The 27,553-nt window shown below is 49.5% G+C and overlaps 1 protein-coding gene across 1 annotated transcript in view; it reads left to right on the forward strand.

The window, feature by feature from the left end:
- Positions 1–23,509, forward strand: part of EFTUD2 (elongation factor Tu GTP binding domain containing 2) — a 33,406-nt gene extending 9,897 nt beyond the window's left edge. Inside the window, exons 7-28 of the mRNA XM_081218561.1 lie at positions 556–591; positions 1,723–1,813; positions 2,862–2,944; positions 5,171–5,337; positions 7,964–8,088; positions 11,325–11,388; positions 11,775–11,865; positions 13,335–13,470; positions 14,683–14,810; positions 15,944–16,137; positions 17,091–17,202; positions 17,613–17,753; positions 18,405–18,506; positions 19,476–19,558; positions 20,096–20,182; positions 20,408–20,534; positions 20,740–20,827; positions 21,450–21,568; positions 21,707–21,801; positions 22,263–22,416; positions 22,597–22,704; positions 23,036–23,509. Of these exons, the coding sequence (XP_081074687.1) occupies positions 556–591; positions 1,723–1,813; positions 2,862–2,944; positions 5,171–5,337; positions 7,964–8,088; positions 11,325–11,388; positions 11,775–11,865; positions 13,335–13,470; positions 14,683–14,810; positions 15,944–16,137; positions 17,091–17,202; positions 17,613–17,753; positions 18,405–18,506; positions 19,476–19,558; positions 20,096–20,182; positions 20,408–20,534; positions 20,740–20,827; positions 21,450–21,568; positions 21,707–21,801; positions 22,263–22,416; positions 22,597–22,704; positions 23,036–23,131 (2,427 nt within the window). The 3' untranslated portion in view covers positions 23,132–23,509. The remainder of the gene's footprint in view (positions 1–555; positions 592–1,722; positions 1,814–2,861; positions 2,945–5,170; positions 5,338–7,963; positions 8,089–11,324; positions 11,389–11,774; positions 11,866–13,334; positions 13,471–14,682; positions 14,811–15,943; positions 16,138–17,090; positions 17,203–17,612; positions 17,754–18,404; positions 18,507–19,475; positions 19,559–20,095; positions 20,183–20,407; positions 20,535–20,739; positions 20,828–21,449; positions 21,569–21,706; positions 21,802–22,262; positions 22,417–22,596; positions 22,705–23,035) is intronic.
- Positions 23,510–27,553: the final 4,044 nt, after the last annotated feature.

Here is a 27,553-nt window from a genome sequence, read left to right on the forward strand (position 1 = left end):
TGTTCTGTGCTTGGGATCCCTCCTCTGTTCTGATATATCCTGACTTCGATAGCCTATTCTTTCCTGTCATAGTATTAATAGCCTCTTTATAAATATAATACAATTGGACCTTGTTGTTTTCGTGATAAATTTAAGCGCCTGTGAATGAGGCCAGGTGGGGCTGCAAGTCTCAGTGCAATAAATGTTCAATCTTGGCCAGATTGACTGTTCTGACCTTCAGGGTCCCATGAAGGCCGGATGTGTCTCCCTGTACCACTGTGAAAAATTCAGTGCATTTGATATAATTTAGCTCTTCAGTCATACCTGGTCTTTAGCGACTTCCCCCACTCCCCAAAAAACCACACACCCAGGAGCATTTTCCATCCGGGAGGGTGCTGGTCTCATTGTCTGAAATTTCTGTAGGGGTACCCTGTTTTCTTCCATCTATTCTCCTCCTGAGGCAGAGACCCTTGAGCTGGGAGGTGGTGAGGAAAAGTGATTGATGGTTTGTGTAGGAGAGGAGTCTGAATTCAGGAGGTAATTACAGTTGTTTTTTTTTTTTTTTTTTTTTTTAAGCTGTGCTACACTGACATCCTCTTCACAGAGCAAGAGGTAAGTGTGCCTTTGGAAGTCTGATTGTTGTCCACAGCAGGCCCAGCAGTAGTAGTTTTGTAGGGAATGTAGAAGACCTTCACGGTAACATTTTGGTCCATACCACACGCCTCCCCACCCTCACTCCACCCCTCATCTCTTTATCTCCCTGCTTCTCTCGGTCATCCTATGATCTATAACTTGAAAGAGAGCTGGGTAGGCAAACTGTAGGGTAAAAGGGGGGACCCTCCTATCCTTGGCTGGATTTAATTTAGCCTAGTAGGGCAAATGCTAAGAGGTGATGTGTACATTTATGCTGTAAGTTCTGCAGAAGCTAAACATGATTTTTTAAATGACATCATCCTTAAAATCTGTAACATGACTCCATCCATATGTTGATCTTTCTGGGAGTAGCTTCTCCTGGAGAAGGGGTTCGTCTGTCTTTGTGCTTCTCTTTCTGTATAAAGGAGTGAGCATACATCTCTGTCTTTCCCGTTCCTACTGGTTGGTCTTCCTTTCCATCTGGAGCTTTGTCCCTCCCCTCTAATCCCTTGTTTCCCCCTCTTCTTTATTTCTGTCTCAAATGACCACATGGAAAGCACAAGAGTGTAAGCACTGTGATTAACCAAAGGAACTCTGAGTGGTGCTGGCATATGTTAAGCACTCAACAGATACTAGCTATTGTTTTTTATTTATGTATCTGTTTGACTGGAGTTGTTTTAATACTTATTTTCTGTTACAGCTTTTATAATATATTTTTAAGAAAACCTAAAATGCTGCAGATTGTTTCTTTTTACTTGTACTGTGCTTAATTATTTTTGTTTACAGTGTATGAGGAGGATAAGATTTTAGGACTCTGGATTCTCTATTAAGGTTTAATACTGCTTTGCTAGCTTGTTCATTTTTTTATTTTTACTTTTTTGTATTTGAACCAACTCCCCCTGCCCCCGCCGCCCCGGTGCTTTTTAACATCAAGATTGTTCATCTTTAAGGTCATTCTGGTTAGAGACCTAGATAAAAATCATACCCATTACAAGGAGAGACATCAGTGTAATTTACTAGCAACTGGAAAGATCCAAGAGCAGAATGAATCCCTCCTGCATAGGAAGAAACCTTGATCACTCTCGCCCTCTTTCTCTCTGCGACTTTCAGAGGGGTGTCGGCATCAAGAGTACTCCTGTGACCGTAGTCTTGCCAGATACCAAAGGGAAATCCTACCTCTTCAATATCATGGACACTCCAGGTAGGACATTCCTTGACTTTTTACCATCAGAACTCTGTCCTGTTTGTTTCTTTTGCTTCCAGAACAGGGCAGAGCATTATGTCTTTGTTTTTACATTCCCTTGCCTTCATTGAGATAATTTTCTTTTTTTATCTGTCTCCTTTGCTTCTAACTAGTTAATTAGCCAGCGGTGTGCTCCAGGCCTTCTATTTTGTTCCTCTCTTGACTCTGCTATAGAAGATTTAAATTTGGGGGAATCTTATTCACTTATTTCTATCAGCCTGTGTCAGCCCATGCTAGACATTGGGGCAAGAAAGCTGAGTTAGACATGGTCCCAGCCTCAGGCAGTCTCAGTCTTTTGAAGGAGACTATGGGAGCACACATCGATGGCTGGGGGACATGCAGGTTACCATAGAAGCAGCATACCTCACCCTGTGGCTGACTTTCTCTTCGGGAAGGGCCAGCTCAGGGTTCCCTTTTTTTTTTTTTTTTTTTTTTTTGCATTACGCGGGCCTCTCACTGTTGTGGCCTCTCCCGTTGCGGAGCACAGGCTCCGGATGCGCAGGCTCAGCGGCCATGGCTCACGGGCCCTTTTTTTAAATAGGAAAATTTGGGTTTTGACAGATTGGCCTTCTTTGCCCCATCAGATGCCCGATGCCCTCGTGCCTCTCAGCCCCTGACCCCTACCCGCACCCACCAGCACCACCTTGCCAGGAACCAGCTCCCGTGCTCCAGGCCCTCCTTTGCCCTCTTTCCTGCTTCCAAATTGTCTTCTGTCCGGCAGAACGCTGTTCACTGCTGATTAGACTGGTTTAGTGTACAAGTTGAATGTGTTGTGCCCTCCTTGATAAAATGCTTCCTTTATGTTTGGGGGCCTCCTGTATAAAAGCGTAATCCAAGGATGTGACTCTAACGTGGAACTTGGCACACTATAGGGAGCTGTGGGGAGAAGGGAAGGCGGTATTTGTGGGTTCACATGCTTTGCAGTGCCCCACAGACCACGTACAAGTTAATCGTGCCTCATCCTGCCACCACACCAGTGGCGACTTACTTGGTATTTGCTTTTCAGGACACGTGAATTTTTCTGACGAGGTCACAGCTGGCTTGCGCATCTCAGATGGGGTGGTCCTTTTCATCGATGCTGCTGAGGGCGTGAGTCTGCGTCAGTTCTCTTAGGACCCCTCCTCCCTGTCCTGTTTGCCGCACACAATGCCCAGAGCTCTGAGTGAGCTGGGAATTAGAGAACGTGAGAGTCTGTGGGATTAAGGCTCACCTTTGCTCTAAAATTAGGGCAGCAAATGAAAGTCAAAATTAGTTCTCAGTGAGTCCCTCACTGCCTGCGCAGTGAAGCTCAAAATGATAGGACCCATTGTCATTCGGAAACACAAAAATGACAAAGGTAAATAAAAGGGAGGGAGGAGAGTTTTAAATGTTAATGAATTTGTCTAAGGTAAAGAGAGACTGGAGTTAAAAGGCCCAAAGATTAGGTAATTTGGCTAACCTCCTTCATGCTGTCATCGGTGAGACAGCCAGCAGAGGGAGCCAGGGTTCCCTTTTTTTTTTTTTTTTTTTTTGCGGTACGTGGGCCTCTCACTGCTGTGGCCGCTCCCGTTGCGGAGCACAGGCTCCGGACGTGCAGGCCCAGCGGCCATGGCTCACCGGCCCAGCCGCTCCACGGCATGTGGGATCTTCCCGGACCGGGGCACGAACCCGCGTCCCCTGCATTGGCAGGCGGACTCTCAACCACTGCGCCACCAGGGAAGCCCCAGGGTTACCTTTTTAAAAATCGACTCCATCTTGGAGTAATTTCAAACTTACTGAAAAGTTGCAGTAGTACAGAGAACACCCTCATTTGTAATTCTGTGTCTGTACATGTACATATGCACTCACACTTATGTGTTTTCCCCTTGAACCATTTGAAAATAAAATATTTCAGAATGTATTTCCTAAGAACAAGGACATTCACTTACATAATCGTAATACACTTACCAGAATCTGGGAATTCAACGTTGTTACAATATTGTTGTACAGATCGTTTTCTGTAGACCTTAGTCAGTCTCACTAATTGTCCCAATAATGTCCTTTATAGAATTTTTTTTCCTAATCCAGGATGATGCATAACATTTAGTTTTCATGTCTCTTTTAATTGGAATTCTTCTTTTACCTTTCTTGGCCTCTTATGACATGGGCATTTTTGAAGTGTATAGGCCATTTATTTTGTAGACTGTCTCTCAGTCAGGGTTTGTCTAATGTTTCCTTATGATTAGGTTCAGGTTGTTTGGGGCAGGAATACTATATCAGCACAGTTGTGTTCTTAGTCCCTCACATCAGAAGGCCCATGATGTAACCTTATCCCATTATTGGTGATGTTAACTTTGATCACTTGGTTAAGGTGGGTGTGCCAGGCCTCTCCAATGTAAAGTTACTGTTTTCCCCCTTTGTAATAACTGATTTGTGGGGCGATACCTTGAGTCTATGTATACATGTTATTCCTTATCAAACTTTACCAGTTTTATCATCCATAGGTCATTCCTAGCTTATTGATATAATAGTCGCAAATGGTGGTTTTCTAACTCTTACTATTTCTTTTATATTTATTGGTGGGAATTCTGTTGTAAGGAAGAGATTTCCCTTCTCCATTTGCTTATTTATTATCCGTATGGATACACGGATTTTTATTTTACTCAGTGGGTTATAATCCACTAGTATCTTTATATCTTTTGATACTCTAGTTATCCCAGATTTGGCTAGTGAGAACTCCTTCAGGCTGGCTCCTTCATCCTTTTGACGTGCCCTGTCTTTTTTTAGGCACAAAAAGATGTCCTAGACTCATCTTATACTTTCCCTGCCCCAATCCTGGAATCAGCCATTTCTCCATAGAGCTTCGGCTCCTTATAGTGAGGACGGATACTTAGAAACAAAGATCAGAGTATGTTCATTGCTACAGGGACACATTGCTTCTAGGACTTTCCACTGAACACAGATAATATACACCCATACATATCTGTAACTGTTTGTACACATACATATTAAAAACTATTAACACAGTAGAAGAGAAGAAAAAAATAAGTTTATCCTAATACCCACAATTCTATTTCAGCACCACAGCTTCTTCCCAAGCCTTCCTAGGTTCCTCCTCTGGCACTGAGAAACCTGGCTCCCAACATCAGTGTATTTATTCATTTCTCAATCCTGCAAGGTCACCTCTTAAAATTCCTGAATCTGCCATTGGGCAAGATACCCTCTGCTTCCCCCCAACAATCTATTTCCTCTTTTCCACATTCTTCATATTTTTAAGTAGTACCTTTTTTGGCTCTGCTCTGGATTGTTCTGCCCTCTTTGCTCTCATCACCACCTTCTGAGCCTTGTGTCTCGCAGGTGATGCTGAACACAGAGCGGCTGATCAAGCACGCCGTGCAGGAGAGGCTGGCAGTCACCGTGTGCATCAACAAGATTGACCGGCTGATCCTGGAGCTGAAGCTGCCCCCCACTGATGCTTATTACAAGCTGCGTCACATTGTAGATGAGGTCAACGGATTAATAAGGTAGAGGAACCCTGGGAGTGGACCTCCTGTCCTCGGCACTCTGGTTTTTATAAATCTTAACCTTGAACACCTCTGGGGGCAACTCTGATTCCTTGGCATGCGTTGACGGGCTTGTTGGGCACAGCTAGAGGCGCATTCTGTGGCTCTGCAGGGATTGACTCCGCCGCCTTGGCCTCGTTAACTCTGCTCCTTAACCAGATATGCAGCTCGCCTCACATCCTCACCTTAGTACTGCAGTCAGTATCCTGAGCTCTAGAATCAGTCTCGTCTTCACCGAACCAACCATGTAAAGTTGGGCAGAGTCCTTAAGCTCATAGAGCCTCAGTTTCTGCTTCTGTAAGAAGGGAATAATAATATTTGCCCAATGAGATGTTACAGGAAATTAAAGACAGCCAATGTGGGCCTCCCTGGTGGCGCAGTGGTTGAGAGTCCGCCTGCCGATGCAGGGGATACGGGTTCGTGCCCCGGTCTGGGAGGATCCCATATGCCGCGGAGCGGCTGGGCCCGTGAGCCATGGCCGCTGGGCCTGCGCATCCGGAGCCTGTGCTCCGCAACGGGAGAGGCCACAACAGTGAGAGGCCCGCATACCACAAAAAAAAAAAAAAAAAAAAAAAAAAGACAGCCAATGTAACACACATAGCACAGTGCTCAGCAGACAGTAGCTGATTGGTGAGTAATGTTAGCTGCTATTATCTTACTAGCACAGACTCAGTAAGCGAAGGAACTGTTGGCTTTTATTTCTTGTTGAAGCTGCTTTTCAGTGAGATGGATCTGGGGTTTATGAGTGATGGTTGGGAGACCTTAGGATACAGTACCAAGGTGGCTTTGAAGAACAGCTTAAATATAGTTTTTTTTTTTGGCCACACCGTGCAGCTTGTGGGATCTTAGTTCCCCGACCAGGGATCTAATCCGGGCCCCCAGCAGTGGAAGTGTGGAGTCCTAACCACTGAACCGCCAGGGAACTCCCTAAATATATTCTTAAAGACAGTTTTATCTGTAGGCTGAAGGATGTACTGGATGACTTTTTGAGGCCCGTTGAAGGACCTGGGAGGAGGCTGTCCTCCTGAGAGAACTCCTCTCCAGCTGAGGATCAGGGACAGTACTCTCGTGGCCAGGGACAGGTTCCCCTTCAGACACCCCACCCCCGCCACCCCCCAGTTTGTAACACTGGTTCTCAACAAGGGTATCTTCTCCCTGTCACTGGAAGGGCTGAGAATGACTGGAGCCCATATAATGGCTGGAGTCCAAAAGATGAAATGATAAACGTCTCTAAAGGGGGGACGGCTTGGACAGGGCTAAATCCTGATCTACCAGAATAGGAAGTCAAGAAGTCACATCTCAACCACCAAACGAGCAATAGCAACATGGGTCTTCCCTGGTGGCACAGTGGTTAAGAATCCGCCTGCCAATGCAGGGCACACGGGTTCAAGCCCTAGTCCGGGAAGATCCCACATGCCGCGGAGCAACTAAGCCCGTGCGCCACAACTACTGAGCCTGCGCTCTAGAGCCTGCGAGCCACAACTACTAAGCCCACGTGCATCAACTACTGAAGCCCGCCACCTAGATAGAGCCTGTGCTCCGCAACGAAGAGCAGCCCCCACTCGCCGCAACTAGAGAAAGCCCATGCACAGCAATGAAGACCCAATGCAGCCATAAAAAGAAAAAGAAAAGAAATAAAAAGAAATGGTAACATGAACATGTTATTTAGAAATACAGAGGAGAATGCTCTAGCAGCACCTTTAGAAGAGTTGAAAGCAATTGCCTCTGGGGCCGTGACGTGGGAGCGTGGCAGGGGAGTGTGAGCCAACACTGCTATTTCTAAGTGAAGAGACTCCAGGGACTTCCCTGGTGGTCCAGTGGCTGAGACTGCGCTTCCAACACAGGGGGCCCGGGTTCGACCTAGGGAGCTAGATCCCACATGCCGCAGGTAAAAAGATTCTGCACGCTGCAACTGAGACCTGACGCAGCCAAATAAATAAATATTTTTTAAAAAGAAAAGAAATGCGGTAAAGCAGGGTGTCAGGCTAGGGTTGTGGATTGGATCCCTGTGTACAGCGGGTTTTGTTAGAAATGCTAGTGAACTTGGGGTGCTGTGGCTTCTGCATGGCTTTTAAGACTGAACGTTTTAACGTGAATTTGTAGAGCAAAGCCAAACAAGGCAATAAAGAGTAGGGCAGTGAGAGCAGGGGGCGAAGTTGCTTTTTCTTCCTTCCTTCCTTCATTCATTCATTCACTTACACTGGTGTTTCTCTTTGTGAAATTGAGATTTCCCTAAAATGTTGGATTTCTCTAATCTTACCACATTAGATTAGTTTCCTGTGTTCCAAGGTCTTTTTGCCTCTGTCCTCCAAGTTTCCCCTTGTCCGGCGCAGATAACTTCTTAAAGATCACGCAGAATGTTTCCAGCTCTGGGAAATCACTCTGTTACTGGGGGTTAGGGTACAGCTCCATCATGTCACCCTCTTGGACCAGGCTATTGGCAAAGCTGAGTGTATTACACAAGCCCCTTCTGAGGGTGAGGGCTGGAAAGAAGCTGTGATATTGAGTCCCTGCACCCTTCACCCTTGGCATCGCGTCGGCATTGCTGCCCAGCCTGGCTCTGCACTCACGGCTGTCTCTCTTTCAGCATGTATTCCACTGACGAGAACCTAATCCTTTCCCCGCTCCTGGGCAACGTCTGCTTCTCCAGCTCCCAGTACAGCATCTGCTTCACACTGGGCTCCTTTGCCAAGATCTACGCTGACACCTTTGGTAAGCTCTGGCTGGCAGTCTGTCTCTCCAGCTTCCCCAAGGTCATGTGTGCCTTTCCTGCTGCATGGTTTAGAAATGGGCTTCATGCCAGAGTCCACTGTCGGAGGGAGGCGTTTTACCAGGTGTCTTCACATCTGGGGTTCTTTTTGGCACCGAGGCTCTTTCCTCAGGCTAACTGCTTTCCAAACAATAGGTAGAAGGATAAAGGTGCCTGGGAAGAAATGGGTGAAGAGGGAGCTCAAGTTAGGAATCAGAATCTCTCCTAGAGTGAAACAGATTTTGTCAAGAAGGAATTATCCATGGCCCCAAAGCCATTCAGGCCTCTTTCTCAGAGATGGAATCTCTCTCACCGGTCGTGCTTCTAGCTGTCTTTCCAACTATATCCAGGCACACAGAAGTTCTCTAGGCCCACTTGAGAACTCGAGTTGGATTCGCAGCCCACTGGGACGTCCAGCGGAATGATTTTATAGGCCCCTGGAGCTGCAACACCAGAACCCTGGGACCAGCTCCCCAGCTCTCAAGGGGTTCCCGTGCGCTCCACCTCGGTGCCTCCCCAGTTCCCTCAGATCTAGTAGGAACCATGTCCTGGGTGTCAGTGTGCAGCCTGTGTGTAAAATACTGTACTTCCTCACGGAGGTCTTTGTCAGCCCCGTTTCCGGAGCTGAGGAGACAGGCTCAGTGAGAGGGCTCACAGCCGGTCGGCACTGGCGCTGGGGCACCGGTGTTCTCTCCAGTTACTGGTCTTGCCTTGCTCTCAAACGTGGAAACGTTTGCTCTGGTGAACATAATGGACCAATTGAAGCTTGGTCTTTTTAAAAATATATACATATTTACTGCATCCTTATTGAGAAAATTGGAAAATACAGTAAAATGTGAAGGAAACAAAATTCACCCATAACCTCATGACCATAACCACTGCAAACTTTCTGATATAGTTCCTTCTTTCTGAGTTCAGTTTTTTACATAAAAGAGATCATATTTTATATATATACATATAGTATAATAGCATAAGATAAATATTCACTTAGCATTAGATCACAATAATTTGCCTATTAAAATTTATTGAAAAGATGATTTTATGTAACTGCCTACTGGTCCGCTGTGTAGATGAACTATAACTTATTCGCCTTCTCATCATTAGACATATATTTTGGTTGTTTCCAAATGGCTCTTTTTAAAAAAATGTATAGATGGACAGACAGTAAATGAAATTCACCCGAACAAGGTTCCAGGTTATGTTTCTGAATGTTCTTTGTATCAACATACGAAGCAAAATCCAAGATTGTTTCTGTAATTATAATGTATTGACGGTTCAGTTTCTGACTGAAAATGGCTCTGAGCCTCAGGAGAGATTATTACTCACCCTTCAAACCCACTGTTAGTTTCCGAAGAAGCCAGCTGTGAGCCCCAGCATCATTATGAAAAGCCATGTATGGACTTCTGGAAAGTCAGCACTGGAAGGAATCAGAGATCACTGAGTCCTTCCCCATTGTTTTACATGTGGGAAAACTGTGCCCAGGGACACAGAACCTATTGATGGGGTTGGGACTAGAATCCACTTTGGTGCTTTTTTTATCACATCATCCTGCCAAAGTTGATACCATGTCTTCTTACTAGGAACACAGGGCATGATGAATAATCTCTGACTCCTGGGAACTTCATCCAGTGGGTAGACAGAATCCCACAGTGATGAATGACAGTGTAAGGTGGTGTAGGCTTGGTGCCTGGTGGCTGCCGTAGGCAGGTAGAGCTCCAAAGGCCCAGGGGAGGCTGCGTGAAGGAGATGGGGCTTTGACGGTGGAGAGTAGGGAGCCAGGATGTCCAGACTCGCTGGGCTGGGAGAGGAGGCACGGAGGCAGGTGGTGTTGGCCCACGGGTGGCTGTTCAGGAATAGTGGATTGTTGCATCAAGGAGAAGAGTTCAAGTAAAACTACTGGGAGGCTGGGTTGGGACCACATTGGGGAGGGTTGGAATGCGAGGTTAATGAATTTAGACTTTATCCTGTAGGCAGTTAGGAGCTAGTAAAGATTGGGGTAGGGTGATATGTGCAAAGCTGATGGAAGATAGGCCAGAGAGAGGAAAGGATGAGGGAAGGGACACTTATTTAGACATTTTCGTCAATATGCAGATACAGGATTGTGATTATTGGCTGGATGTCATCTTTGAGATTGAACGGGGGCAGGGGGATTGGAGAGGTGTTCACTCGTTCTTTGAGTGAGCATGTATTAAACGTCTGTTACGGACTAGGCCTGGTTCTTGTGAGTGCTCGGGCAGCTCGCTCCAGTAATTATGATACGGTGTACGTTAAGTGCAGTAATAGAGGTGTGTAAAAGAAACAGCGGTTCACAGAGGAGAGAGGGTTAAAGTAACTAATAACGTGGGAAAGAAGGGGAAATGTGGTAATTAACCAACGAAGAGATTTTGAGCTTGGTTGTAGTGCCGATGATGGCCTCGCTGAAAGGGAGCGAAAAGTCTGAGGGAACGTGGCTTTAGGGAAAAGGTGATGAATTTCCTCTCTGCCTTCTCGAGAAAGAGATTGCAGTCTGACATCTGGGTTAGAAGCATCACGAGATAGCTGGTGATATCAGGGATCTAACTGAACGTTAGAGGAGCTCTGGACTCAGAAGATCTTTAAAAGCCACAATTGCTTGCTTGAGTCTGATGAGGATCAGCAGTTGCAGTCAAACTAAAAATATCAATTGGTAAAAGATGACACAACGGTTAGCTTTGGTGTTTTCTCTCCAGAGGGCTGGGTGTGTGCCTTCTAGAGGTTGAGGGCTAGTCGGAGCCTCAGCGTGGTGCTGCAGCTGGGAGGTGGCCCACACTGGCAGCAGAGTAGAGCTTCTGTGGGTCAGGAAGGAATGAAGGAACTACTGAGACCCACTGCAGGAAGGGGCGGTGCCAGGTGCACACAGAGGACAGCATGTGGGCGCTTGAGCCTGTTGCATCAAAGGAAAGGATATAAACTGTACCCTTGTCCATAGCTCAGTCGTAGGCTTGCTGGAGACGGAGCTACCTGAGTGCTCATTTTGGCTCCAGCATCGCCTTGTTGACTTTGGACCAGTCGTGTCCCTTGTGCCTCAGTATCCTTGTCTGCCTGCCTGGGTAGAAGCGAATGTCTGGACCTTGGAGAGGAAGGTGCAAGAATTCCTCAGCTAGAAACCACTTGTGGCACATGAAACAATTTTAAATAGTACTTTGCTAGGTAGACTATAATTGTATGGCTTCTCTTATAGGTGACATTAACTACCAGGAATTTGCTAAAAGACTCTGGGGTGACATCTACTTCAACCCCAAGACGTAAGTAGAGTGCAGGAAGCGACTCTCTAGAGGCGTGATCCATTTTCCCAGTAAGTGCAGACAGACAGAGAAAGAGTTCCTAAGATTAAAATCTACTTTTTTATTAGACGTGAACTACCATCTTTTCTCCTCTAAGTGAGCTGGCTTCATGAGCTCTAACACGGTGAGAGGCCATTTCCCTTGAAGTCTCCACAGCTCAGCCCAGGCATTCATGAGCGTCATAACCTATGCCCTCTCAGGAGTCTGTTTGGAGATTGTATGATCACACACATTCCTTCCCCTCAAGCCTTGGCCTTGCCCAGATTCAGAAGTTAGGAAATACACCCTTGGGGTTGGTGACACTGCCTTCTCCCTCCTGGGTCTCCCATAACTCTTGATCTCTTCAGGCGAAAGTTCACCAAAAAGGCCCCAACCAGCAGCTCCCAGAGGAGCTTCGTGGAGTTTATCTTGGAGCCCCTCTATAAGATCCTCGCTCAGGTGAGTGTGTCAGGCCCCCTGGCTCAGGTCTGCCCTTCTAAGCACAAGGTGGAAGAGCTGGTGAACTTGGTCTTCCCCCTGCCCCTGAACCTGATCAGTTTTGTATTACTCAGTACGAGGAAGGTTGGTCACCAATCTTCTGGATCTAGAACACTACAGTCCTCTAAGTGCTGTTGAGATCAGAGTAAAGGGGGAAGATAGAAAAGAAAAGGCACAGCCTGGAGAAATGTACAAAGATTTTGACTATTCGAAAGAATGTGACACTTGAGAAATAATAGTTTCAGTTATGGGGATTTAACTTAGATATAATTGTTTCACATGAACGTCCTCTAGTTTTTATTTTTATACACATATAAAAATATATTTAAAAAATATATATATGTTATAGCGTTATTCATACCTACCAGCAGGAAAAGGGGAAAAACTGGAAATACGTGTTCATCGGGGAGAATCTGATTAAATGAATTACGATACACCCCATAAAATGAAGTATTTTGTAGCCATTAAATGAATGGCTATGTGAGCTTGATTCTAATGACTATTCTGGGCACGTATGTATGTGATGTTTGTCAGATTGAAAAGGATGCATCAGACAGTGGTAGTGATGTAGTTAAACATGTGGGATGCTCCCAGCAGCTATACGCTGATGAAAATTAATAACAAATAAACAAACAAACATGTGGGATGCTCCAAAGAAAAGAATATAACATTGCATTTGTATGAATTTGCGCTACCTAAAAGGGTAATAAATGTTATACAGGAATTTTCATACATACCTTTCTCCCAAGACAGTTACACTTTATGACTGTTATGTGTTTATGCAAGTGTTTAATAAGCACTGTGCACAGTGAACACACACACATACACAAAATGTGTGTGGCCATTCCAACTGACAAAATAGTAAAACATAGCAACAAGACAAAGTACCACGATTAAAATTTATCAGTGCTGGAAAATACTTTGTATCTTGTGTGAGATTGGGATGAATTAAAGAAGAAATTTATAGAGTCCGTCTCCGTAGAGACCTTGAGTCTGCTGAGGATGATTTAGCTTGGCTCCATCCTGACAGCTGATGGACTGCTGGGTGACCTTTTTTGGCTCCTTCCAGGGCAGTGATCCTCTAAATCTGAGAAATCTCTAAATAGGGAAGGAAGGGTAAGGGATTTCCTGAGTGAGATGAGATGCTGCTTTTTGGACACCAGGGGGCAGCACTGATAGCAGTCCGTCTGAGAGGGCCAGGTTTATTGGCTGGTGTGGGCATTTAACTGAGCTTGCTACACCCACTGTTGGTTTGAAGTGTAAGTACCAAAGATTTCCCTGAAACCAAATTGATATCCTTGCCAAGAGCTCTCCCTGTAGAAGAGAACCCAGTGCAGTGACCCTTGCTCTTGCCCTTTGGCCCCCCTTGTCCTCTGTACCACCACACGGGGCTATCATTCGAGCTGACATGGTGTCTGTTTCTGTCACAGGTGGTGGGTGATGTGGACACCAGCCTCCCGAGGACCCTGGATGAGCTTGGCATCCACCTGACCAAGGAGGAGCTGAAGCTGAACATCCGCCCCCTGCTCAGGCTGGTCTGCAAAAAATTCTTTGGCGAGTTCACAGGTAAGGAGCTCGTCGTCATCACCATTTCCTCCACATGTATCATGGGGACCTTTTCCTTACCCCACAGTGGTGTTTGGAGATCTGAGTCTCTTTTAAGTAAACTGCAGGTCAGGATTCAGGGCACCTGGGTTTTTGCCTAGCTGCTTTGCTTAGAGGATGGTACCAAGAATTCTATGTTGGGAAGACAAAAGCAATTAAATTTCCCTACCAGGAGGAGCATGCAAGTAAAGGGGATGGGGAAGCAGATTCTGAGGTTCTGGTATTTTTGCCAGAGGGCAGTCAGGAAGGTGGACTCGTGGGTGTGGTAAAATAGTGGGAAAAGCCCCAGGCTGGGACTTGGAAGATGGATTATATAGACTCCGATCTCTCTTTCCCCCAAGCTCCCTTTCTCGTATTTCAGTCACGCAGAAGGCAGGTACTGTAGTAAAACAAGCCCCAGACTGGTTGGGAAAAGACTTGAGTCTTAATCCTCCTCTGGCCCTGTCCCATGGGGTGATCCCGGGCCAGCCACTCAATCCTTCTGTCACTCTAATTTCTCATCTGTAGAAAAAAGGGAGGTGGAAAAGGTGATGGCTAAGGGCCCTCTCAGCAATCTCTTGATTCCGAGTCTGGTAGGAATTAGGTATCTGAATCCCTAAAGCACATAATTTTAATGGTTCATTCTGGGCTGGTCATCAATCTGACATAGGAGATCCCAACTAAAAGCAGACATGCTAGGCACCCCAAGGTGCCAGTGGAGGTTCTCTCTTGTATGGCTTATTGGCTGTTAGAAAAACAGAATAACTTATTAAACAGAAACGTATGCAGTGTTTCCCAAAGGGAAGAGTGAGTTCGGAGATTGTTCTAAGTAGATCTAGAAAGAAGAGATGGGGTACTTATTTAGTTTTGTGTAAGTGCTCAGTAATTCCTTATATTCAGTAAAAGGTCATGGACCGATACAGATACATCAAAGTTTTTGTCAGCTGAGTTCCAAGGAACTGCTTAGACCTGGTTCTTGCTCTTCCCTGGCATCGGTGTGATTCCAAATCTTTTAGCAGCATATGCCCAGGAAACAGGGTATCACTTCTGCCTAGAATCATAGGACCATAGCTTTTAGAGCTGAAAAGCAGTCCCCTCACTGTTAGTTTTCTGACCATCATGAGTGGATCAGAACTCCCCACTCCCTTCCCCCATGAGAGTGTAGAGTAATGGCTTTCTCTTCTCCCTCTACAGGCTTTGTGGACATGTGTGTACAGCATATCCCCTCTCCAAAGGTGGGCGCCAAGCCCAAGATAGAGCACACCTACACCGGAGGTGTGGATTCCGACCTTGGCGAGGCCATGAGCGACTGTGACCCTGATGTAAGGGAACGTGGCTCCCCGGTTCTCTGATTTCCGTCCCCTACTGTATGGGGAATACTGTTTTCCAGTCACAGGAGCGATGCCTTCTTTTCCATCCTTACATGGCCCTCCCAATGGGCGTAGTCAGAATGACGTGAATTCAAAGCCCGATGTTACCACTACTGCTGGTGTGATCTTGAGAACATTGTTTAGGCTTTATGAGTCTAAGGGTCTTGGTCTCTTAAAGTGATGATAATAATTTGTATGTGGTAGTTATGAGAGGTAAGTAAGATTAAGCAAGTGTCACGGTTGTGTTTAGCATGGTGCCTAACAGTTAGTAAAGCTTGAACGAATGATAACTAATCTTGTCAGTCCTGGCTTTTAATTTTTTTTTTTTTTTTTTTTTTGCGGTACGCGGGCCTCTCACTGTTGTGGCCTCTCCCGTCGCGGAGCACAGGTTCCGGACGCGCAGGCTCAGCGGCCATGGCTCACGGGCCCAGCCGCTCCGCGGCATGTGGGGTCCTCCCGGACCGGGGCACAAACCCGTGTCCCCTGCATTGGCAGGCGGACTCTCAACCACTGCGCCACCAGGGAAGCCCGTGGCTTTTAATTTTTGATTGATTGATTGATTGCCACACAGCACGCGGGATCTTAGTTCCCTGACCAGGGATCGAACCCGTGCCCCCTGAAGTGCAAGTGCGGAGTCTTAACCACTGGACCGCCGGGGAAGTCCCAGTCCTGGCTTTTAAAAAAATCTTTCCCAGTCATTCCTTAGGCAATCTAGTTTCTTGGCATAAACGTTACAGCCAGTCGAGAATTGTGAGTCGTTTCTTTGGAGGAAATTTGGGGCAAGTTAGTCTTATAATCTTGCAAGTTAAAAGTGCCATTCTGCCATCCTAAACCTGCTTCTCTTTCCCAGTGCCCTCATCCCCCCCAAGAAGAAGGAAGGGTTTTTTTTGCTATGCCTGTGACATCTATTAACTAAGCAGGGGGTGGGCCTTGGTTGGAATTTTCCCAGGAGATTGCCATATCTTCTTCTCGGTCTGGGCTGCCTTCTCGTGGAGCTCACGTCATTGCTAACAAGGAAGGTGGAGACAGTGGTGCTTACCCACAGAGTCTGTGTGGTTGAGGCTGCACTCTGTCGCCACCTCCAGGGTCCCCTGATGTGCCATACTACCAAGATGTACAGCACAGATGATGGAGTTCAGTTTCATGCCTTTGGCCGAGTGCTAAGTGGCACCATCCATGCTGGGCAGCCTGTGAAGGTACTGGGGGAGAACTACACCCTGGAGGATGAGGAAGACTCCCAGATATGCACCGTGGGCCGCCTTTGGATCTCCGTGGCCAGGTACTGCCAACCAGGGCCCCTAGGGGCATGCCTGGGCCTCTGCAGTGGAACTGTCCCAGTGAGCTGAAAGGGGTGGTCCTCTTTGGAAACACAGTAGCTGCCTGGCCCCCTGTGATGGGGGTAAGATGGACACTCCTTCAGCAGATCTGTTGACTTCTGGTTCTTACTATCCAAGGTTGCTAGGGTCACAAGGCAGCTACTGTTGGGATAATGCCAAGAGCCCTGCCTTTGCCTTTTGGATGGTTTGTATAAACTCTTGTAGCAGGATTTCCATGTTCATTCATCTTAATCTTGTCTTCCTCTTCTGTGTTCTTTAAATCATAACCTTTATGTTTCTTCCCAAAGAAATTATTTCCCAAACTCCACTGACTATTTTTTGACTAAGATAAAGACTTTGCTGGATCCCTTGTAGCGTCCCAGTCTGCAGAATTAAACTTCACTTGCGTGTCTGGGCTGCTTGTCAGTTCATCACTTTGGCGTTTTAGGTAGAAAGCCGAACCGAGGCTGTCCTGTTCCTAGGGTGGCTGCTGCACCTTGCCAACAGCCCCTTTTCCCTCCAAATTCACCCCATTCTCTAGAAGCCAGAAGAAAATTAAAGAGCTAGGAGAGTTGCAGTATCTTCTGTGGTGCTTTTGGCATCTCCTTACATTCTACCCCTTGGGCAGTGGTTTGCTTACTACCAACATCTAACTGGAATTAGATTTGCCTGTTTTGTCCTCATGTTATACCTTGCATTTTTCTTTCATGGCATGCATCAGTTTGTAACCACATATATGTGTGGCTATATTATTGATTTATCGCATCCCTCCCCTGCTAGAATATCTGTTTTGCTCACCCTGCTCCTGGCTCAGTGCCTGGCACAGAGCAGGTGCTCAGTAAATTTTTATGGAATGAATAACTACTCTGGAATACTCTGCCCAAGTTCCATTGCTGTTTGTTGGATGCTGCTCCAGGTACCACATTGAAGTGAACCGTGTTCCTGCTGGCAACTGGGTTCTGATTGAAGGTGTCGACCAACCAATTGTGAAGACCGCGACCATAACTGAACCCCGAGGCAACGAGGAGGTAGAGTTTTGGAAGAGGCAACTAGATTGGCTTAAGCTAGAGGGTCACGAGGAGCCGCAGCACACGTGAGCACCAAGCAGCAGAACACGCAGGGGTTGAACCCGGCGTCACTGCTGCTTCCTGCTGCCAGGCCTCAGCATGGGCCCAGCCTTCCAGATCTGACCCTGCTGGACTCTCCTTGTACCGAATGCTAGGAACTAGAAGGGATCCTTTTATTCTTTCCCTCCTCTTTTTGTTCTGCCAACATATGTGGGAATAAATGGCCCTTCAGGTTGCCTCCAAGCAGCGCCCTGGCTCCAGGTGGGGGAGATAGTCCGCTCCCCAGCAGGTCGTCAGCTTCTCCCTGACCTCTGCACTGTCTGTGCCTGCTCAGGCCAGGTGTCCTCACTGCTCTGCGTTTTGGGTCTCAGGCTCAGATTTTCCGGCCCTTGAAGTTCAACACCACATCTGTTATCAAGATTGCTGTGGAGCCAGTCAACCCCTCTGAGCTGCCCAAGATGCTGGACGGCCTCCGCAAGGTCAACAAGAGCTATCCGTCCCTCACCACCAAGGTAGGCCCAAGGCCGCAGTCGCTGCCGAGCCCTGTGTGCCCAGGCTGAGGGGTCTTTGCTTGTGCCGCACTCTGCTTCGTGTCCATCGGGTGGCTCTGATCTGCTGCTTCCGGCAGCCTACATCAGGGACTGGTCCCTGTCTGTTAATTGTCATTTGAAGGCAGCACACGACCCCTGTTTGTGTGTATGGGCCTGTACGCACGTGTGTGTGCCTCTTACACAAGCGTCTTTAGATAGGAAAGGTGATTCCTAGAAAGTACACTTTGAATTGATTTTCCAAAAAACACACAGGGAAAGGTGAGTCACTCTGAGCCTGCCAGCATAGCTTTCTGAGGAGTTGGCCAGGGCTACAGGGTCACCTTATATCCACAGACAGAGCAGGGTTTTCCCTAAATGGCTAAGATGTTAATTCAGTCCGTGACCTCACACCCAGTAGCACTGTGCTCAGTGGTCCAGGTGTCTCGAGGACTGACTCATAGGTCGCTGCTCCCCACTGACCCTTCCTGGAGAGGCTGGAACCAGCGCCGACCAGTGGCTCTCCTCATAGTGGGCTTGGGCACCTCCTCCTGGGTTCTAGCCTTGGTGCTGTCTGTCTGCTGTTGCTGCCACAAGAGAGTCCAGGCTGTGACCACCAGCGTCGCTGTGTTTCAGGTGGAAGAATCTGGTGAGCACGTGATCCTGGGTACTGGGGAGCTCTACCTGGACTGTGTGATGCACGATTTGCGGAAGATGTACTCGGAGATAGACATCAAGGTAAAGCAGCCTCTCCTTTCTTTGGCGCCTGCTTGGCCAGGAGCTTGGCTCACAGCTCCAGGCTGATTTTACAAGCAGCCAAACCCTTGAGTCCCCAGGAAGGCCCAAGGGGAGAAGGGTGGTCCAGGGGAGGAGATCTGTGTGGGAAAAGCATGACCTGTTGCTCCCTGTGTGGGAAGGATTGGAAATCCAGTTTGCCTCCTTCGGTGGGGGTTATTCTCAGTGTCAAACGTTCAGAGTCAAGGCTCCCAAGCCAAAGTTATTCTTGATCTTTTGTTAAGAAAATGGTTGCACAGCTAAGCTATCTGTGGTGATGAGGGCTCAGAGTGGATGGTTTCGAGGAGAGCGTGGGGACTGGCTCTTCTGGACTCGTGGTGAGGTCTTAATGTAGCCCCTCAGTTAAACTGCCCGTCGCACAGCCTTGGTCTCAGTGGACACACACATTTTCTCCAGGGCCATGGGTGGTGGTCGTGGGAGTGAGTGCCCTCAAGTGCCCCTCTTAGCCCAGGGCTGGTGCTGTAGAAGACGCTGCGTTCTTCCGGGAGTGGGCCGTGTGGGGGCTTCCGGGAGGGGCTGTGCTGCCCCGAGGTCGTGGGTTGAGGATGGAACGGGCGCTCGCCGGTCAGCCCGTCAAGGCAGAGCTCTGACAGACCCACGGTGTTCAGTGGGTGCTGGTGGGGTGGCTCTACGGACGTTGAAAGAGACCTTGGGGGACCATAATTTAGGCCCTAAACCGATCTCCACTTCCTCTTGGCTCAGGAACATAAATGGCGCGCTACACTAAGTTTTCCAGGCCGCTTAGTGTAGGTGCAGACTTTTAGCCTCAGCCTGCTATGGTACTTGTCGCTAACGCTGATTAAGACAGGGGTTCTCGCAGAGGTAGCGTCAGGGGAACCTTGGAGTCCCCTTTGGTAGAAGGTTGTCCTCCCAACAGTTAGACCTTGCCTAACAGTTTATTTTGTGTCTCAGGTGGCTGACCCCGTTGTCACGTTTTGTGAGACAGTCGTGGAAACATCCTCCCTCAAGTGCTTTGCTGAAACTCCCAATAAGAAGTAAGCTGGGGGTCATAGTGACCCTGGGACTCACAGGGGTGGCTTTCCCCTGCCCCCAACTCTACCCCAATCACAAATCGAGGCCCCTAAGTCGTGGGATGAGGGTGCTTAGGATACTTGAGTTTTACCCCAGCCCTCTCATTATGCCTTTGGACACGATGCGGTGGAATTCTTTGCCTTAGTTACTCCCAGTGGTTTCGTAATTGCCACTTTTTCTCTCTGTATAATATGACCATCTTAAAATTTTCCCTAGCAGCAACTCTACTGTTTCACTGTTCAATAACTAATACTGTTTAAAGCTTTTTTAAAAAATGCCCCAAATCTTACTTTTTTAAAGTGATAGATTCACACGTCAGAAGATGAGCCCCTTTTCCTCTGTTCTGCTCCTGTGGCCTTCACTGATGTCGCTGCCGTAGCTCTTTCCTTTGTCACCCTTTCTTAGGAACAGCCCTTCTGACCCTGCTCAGAACCCGCTTCCTTTCTGATGAGAGGGTCAACCTGCTGACCCTCCTCATTACCCATTTCCTTTCCGACTAGGAACAAGATCACCATGATTGCTGAGCCTCTTGAGAAGGGTCTTGCTGAGGACATAGAGAACGAGGTGGTCCAGATCACATGGAACAGGTGAGAACGTGGCTCTGATTCCAGGGCCGAACAGCTTACTTGATGAGTCTCTAGCACGACACATCCCTCCCTCTAGGAATCGATTTTGTCTCCCCCTTCTCGCTATGGTCCTGGCACAGTGTAGGTAGGCTGAGGCGACTGTCATCCAGAAAAGCAGGATCTGTGGCCTCAGGAACCGGCAATCACAGAACTGTCTGACATGACCATTTTCTCCTCCTCCCCCAGAAAGAAGCTGGGAGAGTTCTTCCAGACCAAGTACGATTGGGATCTGCTGGCTGCCCGTTCCATCTGGGCTTTTGGCCCTGATGCCACCGGCCCCAACATCCTGGTGGATGATACCCTGCCCTCTGAGGTACAGAAGAACTAGTGGAAGCCCTGTGGCCTTCTCTTAGTTCTTGAGTGGAAGAAACTACAGAGTGTTCTCATTTTTCCCGAAAGTATTTTGTATCTTCTGGTGAAGAAGAGTACCCTTTCACTGGTGTACCTACCTCCTTCTCCCTCTAAACTCTTCGGCTGTTGCCAGGGTCACTGCTAAGGGGCCCTCATGTTTTGTGCAGGTGGACAAGGCTCTTCTCGGCTCGGTGAAGGACAGCATCGTTCAAGGTTTCCAGTGGGGAACCAGGGAGGGGCCCCTGTGTGATGAGTGTAAGTCCACCAGCGCCTCTGCCTTTGCTGCCCCAGGCCTCTAGGGTCCTTGCATCTGGGTGTATGAGGTGGGGTGGGCTCATCTTTCGGACCCGGCAGAAGCAGCAGCTTGGGGCCCACAGGGCCTCCCCATGTCCTGGGCCAGCTTCCTCCCTTCTCCTTCCCAATCCTGGTGCTACTGCTTGGTACATCTTAGAAATGGAAGTCACGTCTAGATTGACATTTGCTCCTCATTTCTGGAATGTGTTTCAGGAAGGGTATCCGGGGGATGGGATTGGAGTGGTTTATAGACCAGGACTGAACTTAGTAGGGACAAATGTGCAATTCCTGGAACGTATTCTACATCCCCCAGATAATTAAGTATCTGGAAAAGAAACACATAAACTTCTAGGGACACTTTATGCTGTCTGAACGTGGCCTGAAACCAACACTGAGAACATATGCTTACCTTCACACCTCCGCACATGCTATTAGAACGCGCATCTGCAGGCTGATTCTGTACCACGTCTTTCACGGCTACAAGACAGCTGCAGTGCTGCAGGAGGCTCCTGGCTGCTCTGCCCGTGCGCCCTTGACTAGCACCAGAACCACTCAGCAGTCAGCTCCCCTTTCTCCTTTCCAGTGATTCGAAATGTCAAGTTTAAGATCCTGGATGCGGTGGTTGCCCAGGAGCCCCTGCACCGGGGCGGGGGCCAGATCATCCCCACGGCCAGAAGAGTCGTCTACTCGGCCTTCCTCATGGTGAGCGAGCAGGGCTGTCCTGCCGCAGGGCATCAAGTGGGGCCTCGAGGCCGCTGTCCCCCAGCCTTCCCTTTACCCGGGTTCTCGGTCCTCAGCCTTCCCCAAGCTGAGGAACCCTTCCTCCTGGCTCTCTTGCAGGCCACCCCTCGTCTGATGGAGCCCTACTACTTCGTAGAGGTCCAGGCCCCCGCAGATTGTGTTTCTGCTGTTTATACTGTCCTGGCCAGGCGCAGGTGAGCCGCCCAGGCACGTAAGGGAGGGGGCAGCGAGCACAAGCCCAGCAAGAGGGAACCTCGCTGTGGAGGGGGAGGGACTGGACCTCACACTCCCCACTCCTGAAACCAAGGTTTTTAGAAGGAAGTAGGAAAGGAATGAGGCAATCCCCAGCCTTACCACAGATTATAATTTGAGATTTCTCCTTGGGCTCCCCCCTCAGAGAGCTCCTGGGGCAGGTATTCCTGGGGTGTGTCAGTGGTGGGAATGTCTACAGGTCCTTGTCTCGTCAATGTTGCACTGTTGCCCAGAGGTTGCTGCCCCTTTGACTTCCACAGGGAACTATGCCAAGAGCCGTTCCTGCCCTCTGTAGCGCACTTGTGGTTATCCTTTCTTTGATGGTCAACATTTGGGGGTACACTACTTCTCTGCTTTGGGCCTCTTCAGGACTAGGGACTCGGCCTTTGTTTTTCTGTCTCAGGGGGCATGTGACTCAGGATGCACCCATCCCAGGCTCCCCTCTCTACACCATCAAAGCTTTCATCCCCGCCATCGACTCTTTTGGCTTTGAGACCGATCTGCGGACTCACACGCAGGGGCAGGCCTTTTCCTTGTCTGTCTTCCACCATTGGCAGGTAAGAAAACAACGCAGGCTGGCCGCTGTGGTCCCCACCTCTGCAAGGCCATCCCCTCTGACCTGTTCCTCTCCAGGCCCCAAGGGGGATCACCAGCATCCTAGAGAAGGGCCCTGCTTCTAGGCCGGATGCTCTGGGCGGTCGGCCTGGACCATCTGATGAAACCACTTTGCCTTTCAGATTGTACCCGGTGATCCTCTGGACAAGAGCATTGTCATCCGTCCCTTGGAGCCGCAGCCAGCGCCCCACCTGGCCCGAGAATTCATGATCAAAACCCGTCGTAGGAAGGTACATGTCCCTCAGACCCACAGCCATCCCTCCACCCCCAAGGGTCTTGCCAGGAGTTGGATCTCCCTTCACTTCTTGCTTTTGGACCCTTCTCCCAAAAACTGAAAGCATTTCACAGCACAGCGTGGAGAGTCACGATCTGTATAGGCTTCAGGCAACCAGACCCGGGGCCGCGTGCCTGGGAGGGGAGCGCCTTCCCCCGCCCTGGGACAGTACCCTGAAGGCAGGGCTCCCGAAGCAGCTCAGCCGACACTCGGCCCCCACCCGCTCCCCGCACTCAGGCACAGCTCGGTCACGCAGGGCTCACCCTTGCATTTGCCCCACTCTGCAGGGCCTGAGTGAAGACGTCAGCATCAGCAAGTTCTTCGATGATCCTATGTTGCTGGAGCTCGCCAAGCAGGATGTTGTGCTCAATTACCCCATGTGAGCGCCCGGACGCCTGGCGGCTCCTGCTGCCTGCGCGGGGCTGCATCCTGGACTTTGAAGCTGGGGACCGGGTGGGACTCGGACTCCGTGCTGTCAGAGTGTGTCTGGGACTGCTGTGGCCGCCCTTGACAAGCCCGGAGCCTCCAGGCCTCCAGCCCAGACGGAGGAGCAGTTGGCTCCCTGGTTCCTCCTGCGGCCTCTGCCTGGCTCCATTCCCAGAGAACAGAGCGGAGCTTGGGCTCAGGGAAGGAGAAGGGGACGGAAGTGTTGAAGCCCACGGGGCCCTGTCCTCAGGATTTACGTGGATTTTTCTTTTCTTTTTTTTTTTGTATAAAAGTTTGACCTTAGACATGGTTTATAAATGAACAGAACATTCTGACCTCTGCCTCGCTCCGTTCTTTTCATCCCCACCGCTCCGCCCCCTTCCCTCCAGCACAGGCTCTTCCTGGCACTTGGGTCCTGGATCTGTGTTGTCTCCATGAGGCTGCACTGACGACTCTGCTCCCAGCTGCAGCCTTCTTCCTGCCTGGTCCCCAGGGAGGCGGCCTGTGGGGGGAGGAACGCCTGCCTCTTCACTCAGTGTTCCCATGAGCACTGAGGCCTCTTCACTGTCCCCAGCTCCCATTCCTGGTGGATGGCACCTGAGGGGGCTTGGGAGTTCTTGGGTCTCTGGGATCAGAGGGCTACAGCTCCTCCTCTGCCCCTGAGGATTCTCCTTGCCCTCGAGCTGGGGGCCAGAACTCTCTGCTTTCCAGCCCTTGGCTCTAAGTCCTCCTACCAGCCACTACCAGTCCCTTACTCTGCTCTCGTCTACGTGAGGAAGAGACTGTTGATTTGCCTCGAACTCCTTTATTAGGTGCATACCAGGGGTTGGTCGAAGAGGTCTGCCTCAGGCCTGCAGGAGTCCCACTTCTCCCCAGCATCCCGTGCGGTTCTCTTGATGTAGTCTCTGTACATCGTGTACACAGCACCTGTGTGAGGGAGAAGGGAAAAGGCCCCATGACTTCGCACCCTCCACCCATCCTCTGGCTCTCTCAGGTGTCCCAGAGTCCTGAGGGTCCAACACTAGCTATATCCCCTTGAGAGTCCAGCTTTGTTGCTTATCTTTCCGCCCTAGGTCACCACAGCTGCTGCAAACACCTGGCCGCACAGCCTGGGGAAACATCCCATTTAACGCTTGACAAAGTACTTTAATGTATATTATCTGTCTGAGAAACCTCACGGCAGTACATGAGGGAGGCAAGCTGGGGTGGTTGTCATCATGTCGCACGGGGGGAAACAGATTGGTCCACTGTCGCACAGCTAGTAAGTAGCTGTCTGCCTTTTGATCCAGAGAGGAAAAGAAATTCAGCATGGGTTCTGCTGCGTTGGTTTTTCTCATTTCTAGGACAAACTCACGAAACAGACTGTGCATCTTCCCCTGGAACAAAGGAAATTAAACAGGGAACCCTGAAACTGTCTCGGCATGAGGGCCTCACCAAGGACTTGCTGTGGAGCCCGGTATAGGGAACAGGGACTGAGCTCACGGTCCCTTAACTGTCAGGACTCACAGCCAGATTTTGCCTAATCAGTTTTGCCCTCATTCTCCCGTGACCCCACCAGCTACTTAGCCAGCACGATCACACCCACAGCACAGGCCTGGGCTGCCACTCGGGTGTGGATCAGGTGTGTGGACATCTTGGTGGAACCACGACGCTTCAGCCGGTAAATCCTGTATACGCTGCCACCACCACGCGGCCTCCTAAGCCTATGTAGGCAGAGGACTGACCCCTTGGACCTCAGTCACCAAGTACCTCGCTCTCCTGGTGAGAGACACCTCACTAGGCAGGCTGGGCATCTGGATAATCAGCTGCCTTCCTGCTGCTGCTTTGGGGCTGGCAGTGGGGTGAGGAGAGGCTATCATTAGAACATTGAGTTGCTTCTTCTCAAAATACTTATGAAGTGCTTCCCTCCAATGACTCCCCTCCTCCCTGTACAAGTAGCCCATCATCATGACTCTTCCACCCCGCTTAGCTCTTCTCCAACTGCTGCCAGCCCCCACAGCTGTTCTAACCTCCCAGGGCCGGGGGAAGGGAGCCCCGGGGGACCCCAAACTGCTCCTGCCCATCCTGACGCTGGTGTCAGTATCCCATGTGCTTGGTTGGCTGCCACCTCCAGCCATCCAGACTCCTTCGTTTCATTGTCAGGATGTGTCCCTTAGTTCCTCGGCACCTTTGTTGTTGGTTCACTTCTCTTCTAGCTGTTGATTATTCGATGGGTAGGACCACTTGAGTTCTGTGCTTCATTCTTTGAAAGGACTAGGAGACATGTTCTCTGAGAGAAGGCCCCCTCCTCGCCCCCCATTCCTTCATCTCCCACTCACCTATAGGCACCAGCAGAGACTCCCTGGTCTTCCTCAGGAACTTCTCAGACACGCTGTCCTCACCCTGAGGTGATGCCCACCAGCCTTTGTTAGCAGACGTGATCCTGCCCCCAGATGCTAGGAGCTGGGGCTCCTAGGCGTCAAACCAGTCCTAGAAGGAGGCAGGAAGAACTCCAATTCCCAGTCAAGGGTGGGAAGGAAGAAGTGGACTGCTGAGACCTCTCTTACCATGCCCAACATAGACACTACTTAAAAAGATGTCCTGGGGGCTTCCCTGGTGGCGCAGTGGTTGAGAGTCCACCTGCCGATGCAGGGGACACGGGTTCGTGCCCCGGTCTGGGAAGATCCCACATGCCGCGGAGTGGCTGGGCCCGTGAGCCATGGCCGCTGAGCCTGCGCGTCCGGAGCCTGTGCTCCGCAACAGGAGAGGACACAACAGTGAGAGGCCCGCGTACCGCAAAAAAAAAAAAAAAAGATGTCCTGGGTGTCCTGTCTCAGATGGCTGGAGCCATTTCTCCGTCTCTTCCTCCCAACATCTGCCTCTTGCCCAGATCATTCCAGCTTCACTGTTTTCTCTGCCTCCCCCTCTATCATCTGTGTCCCTATGGGTGTGATCCTTGGGCCAAGAAAAGCAGCTGGAAAAATCCACAGATGAGGGTGGGAGGAACAGGCCTTTAACCTTGGGTCCCCCACTGGCCTTGAGTCTGTGATGGCTGTCCCTGATGGAGCTGCAGAGGAAGATCTGGCCCCAGGCAGCCAGAGCCATCCCAGACAGTGTTACAGTACTGGTCACCGAATCACCAGAGCCAGAGATTGAAACGATTAGGCATGGATCTGTGTATAATTTTGTGTAGATTTTGGATGTTAAGGCTAATGGAACAAATTCTGGTCCCTGAGCTGTTCCCCTGTCTCTAAGTCCATCTCTTGACAGGTTCTTTGCAGGTACCAACCCCCTGCCTTATCCCTGCACTGAAACCCCTATGGCTCTACTTGCTAACCCTGTCAATGTCTGCTCTGATCAAAAACTAGATGGAGTCCCAGAGTCCTGGTCCTTAGACCAGGGGTTCTGCCTGCCGGGTGGCTTCTAAGTCTAACCACGAGACAAAGTCCCTGCTTGAGGTGACTTCTATTCCTAGTTGCCTCTCCTCTCCTGGAGGAGCAAAGACTGCTGGCCCCACAGGTCCTCAGCACGCCGGTGCTTACGCTAGGAGACGTCTAGAAAGTGGAGTGCGGGCAGCCCAGCCAGGGCTCAGCGTCTGCTGTTTTGAATCAGCCAAGAGCTGATGACGGAGCTGCCACTATGGGGTCAGGGAAGCAGTGTCCGGCTTTATGGAGACTCTGAAGTCAGGAATGGAGAGGGGAGGAGATAGGACAGGGCATCAGTCTTAACCCCCCATCTGCTGAGTTCCAGGCTGGAGCTCCAAGCACTGGAAAGTAATGAAAGATCAGATGGAGGGGAGCCCTTACCTCAATCCAGTCTTTTCATTCCTCTGGACGTAAGTGGCTGGATCAGAGACAGACTTGATTTGGAGAACTAAGATGGGAATATAGAGGCAAGGATGGGTAGAGATCCTGGGCTCGCCCGCAAGTTGTACTGCCTTAATTGTGCCTTAATTGTGAGAGACGGGCTGTCTGGTCTTGGTCTTGATCCTTCCAAGGATGTTTTCTGGGCCAAAGAGATTTGTCCAGGAGTTTGAAACAACTGGGACTTCCCTCACACCTCCAGACCCCTTCATACTGCCTGTGGGGTGATGCTCACTCAGGATACAGAGATGACAACGACCAGCATTAGCACCTATTCTATTTCAAGTATTTATATTTCAGACCTTTCCACTATTCTACACAGTAAGTAGCAGCTTGTTCATAGACCAGGAACTGAGCTTCGGAGAGGCTAAATGAATTATCCACAAGTACACAGCTAGTAAATGGCAGTGTCATGATCTGAACCTAGGTCTGGCTGGCTCCAAAGTAGCTTCTTGCTAAGAAATGGAGCAAGATCAGATGCACTGTGGAGAGTCCCACTCCATCCCATGCCTTTGTTCCTCTCCTAGCCCGTGTGTC

Source organism: Mesoplodon bidens, assembly GCF_964165515.1.
Source record: "Mesoplodon bidens genome assembly, chromosome: 19".
NCBI lineage: Eukaryota > Metazoa > Chordata > Mammalia > Artiodactyla > Ziphiidae > Mesoplodon > Mesoplodon bidens.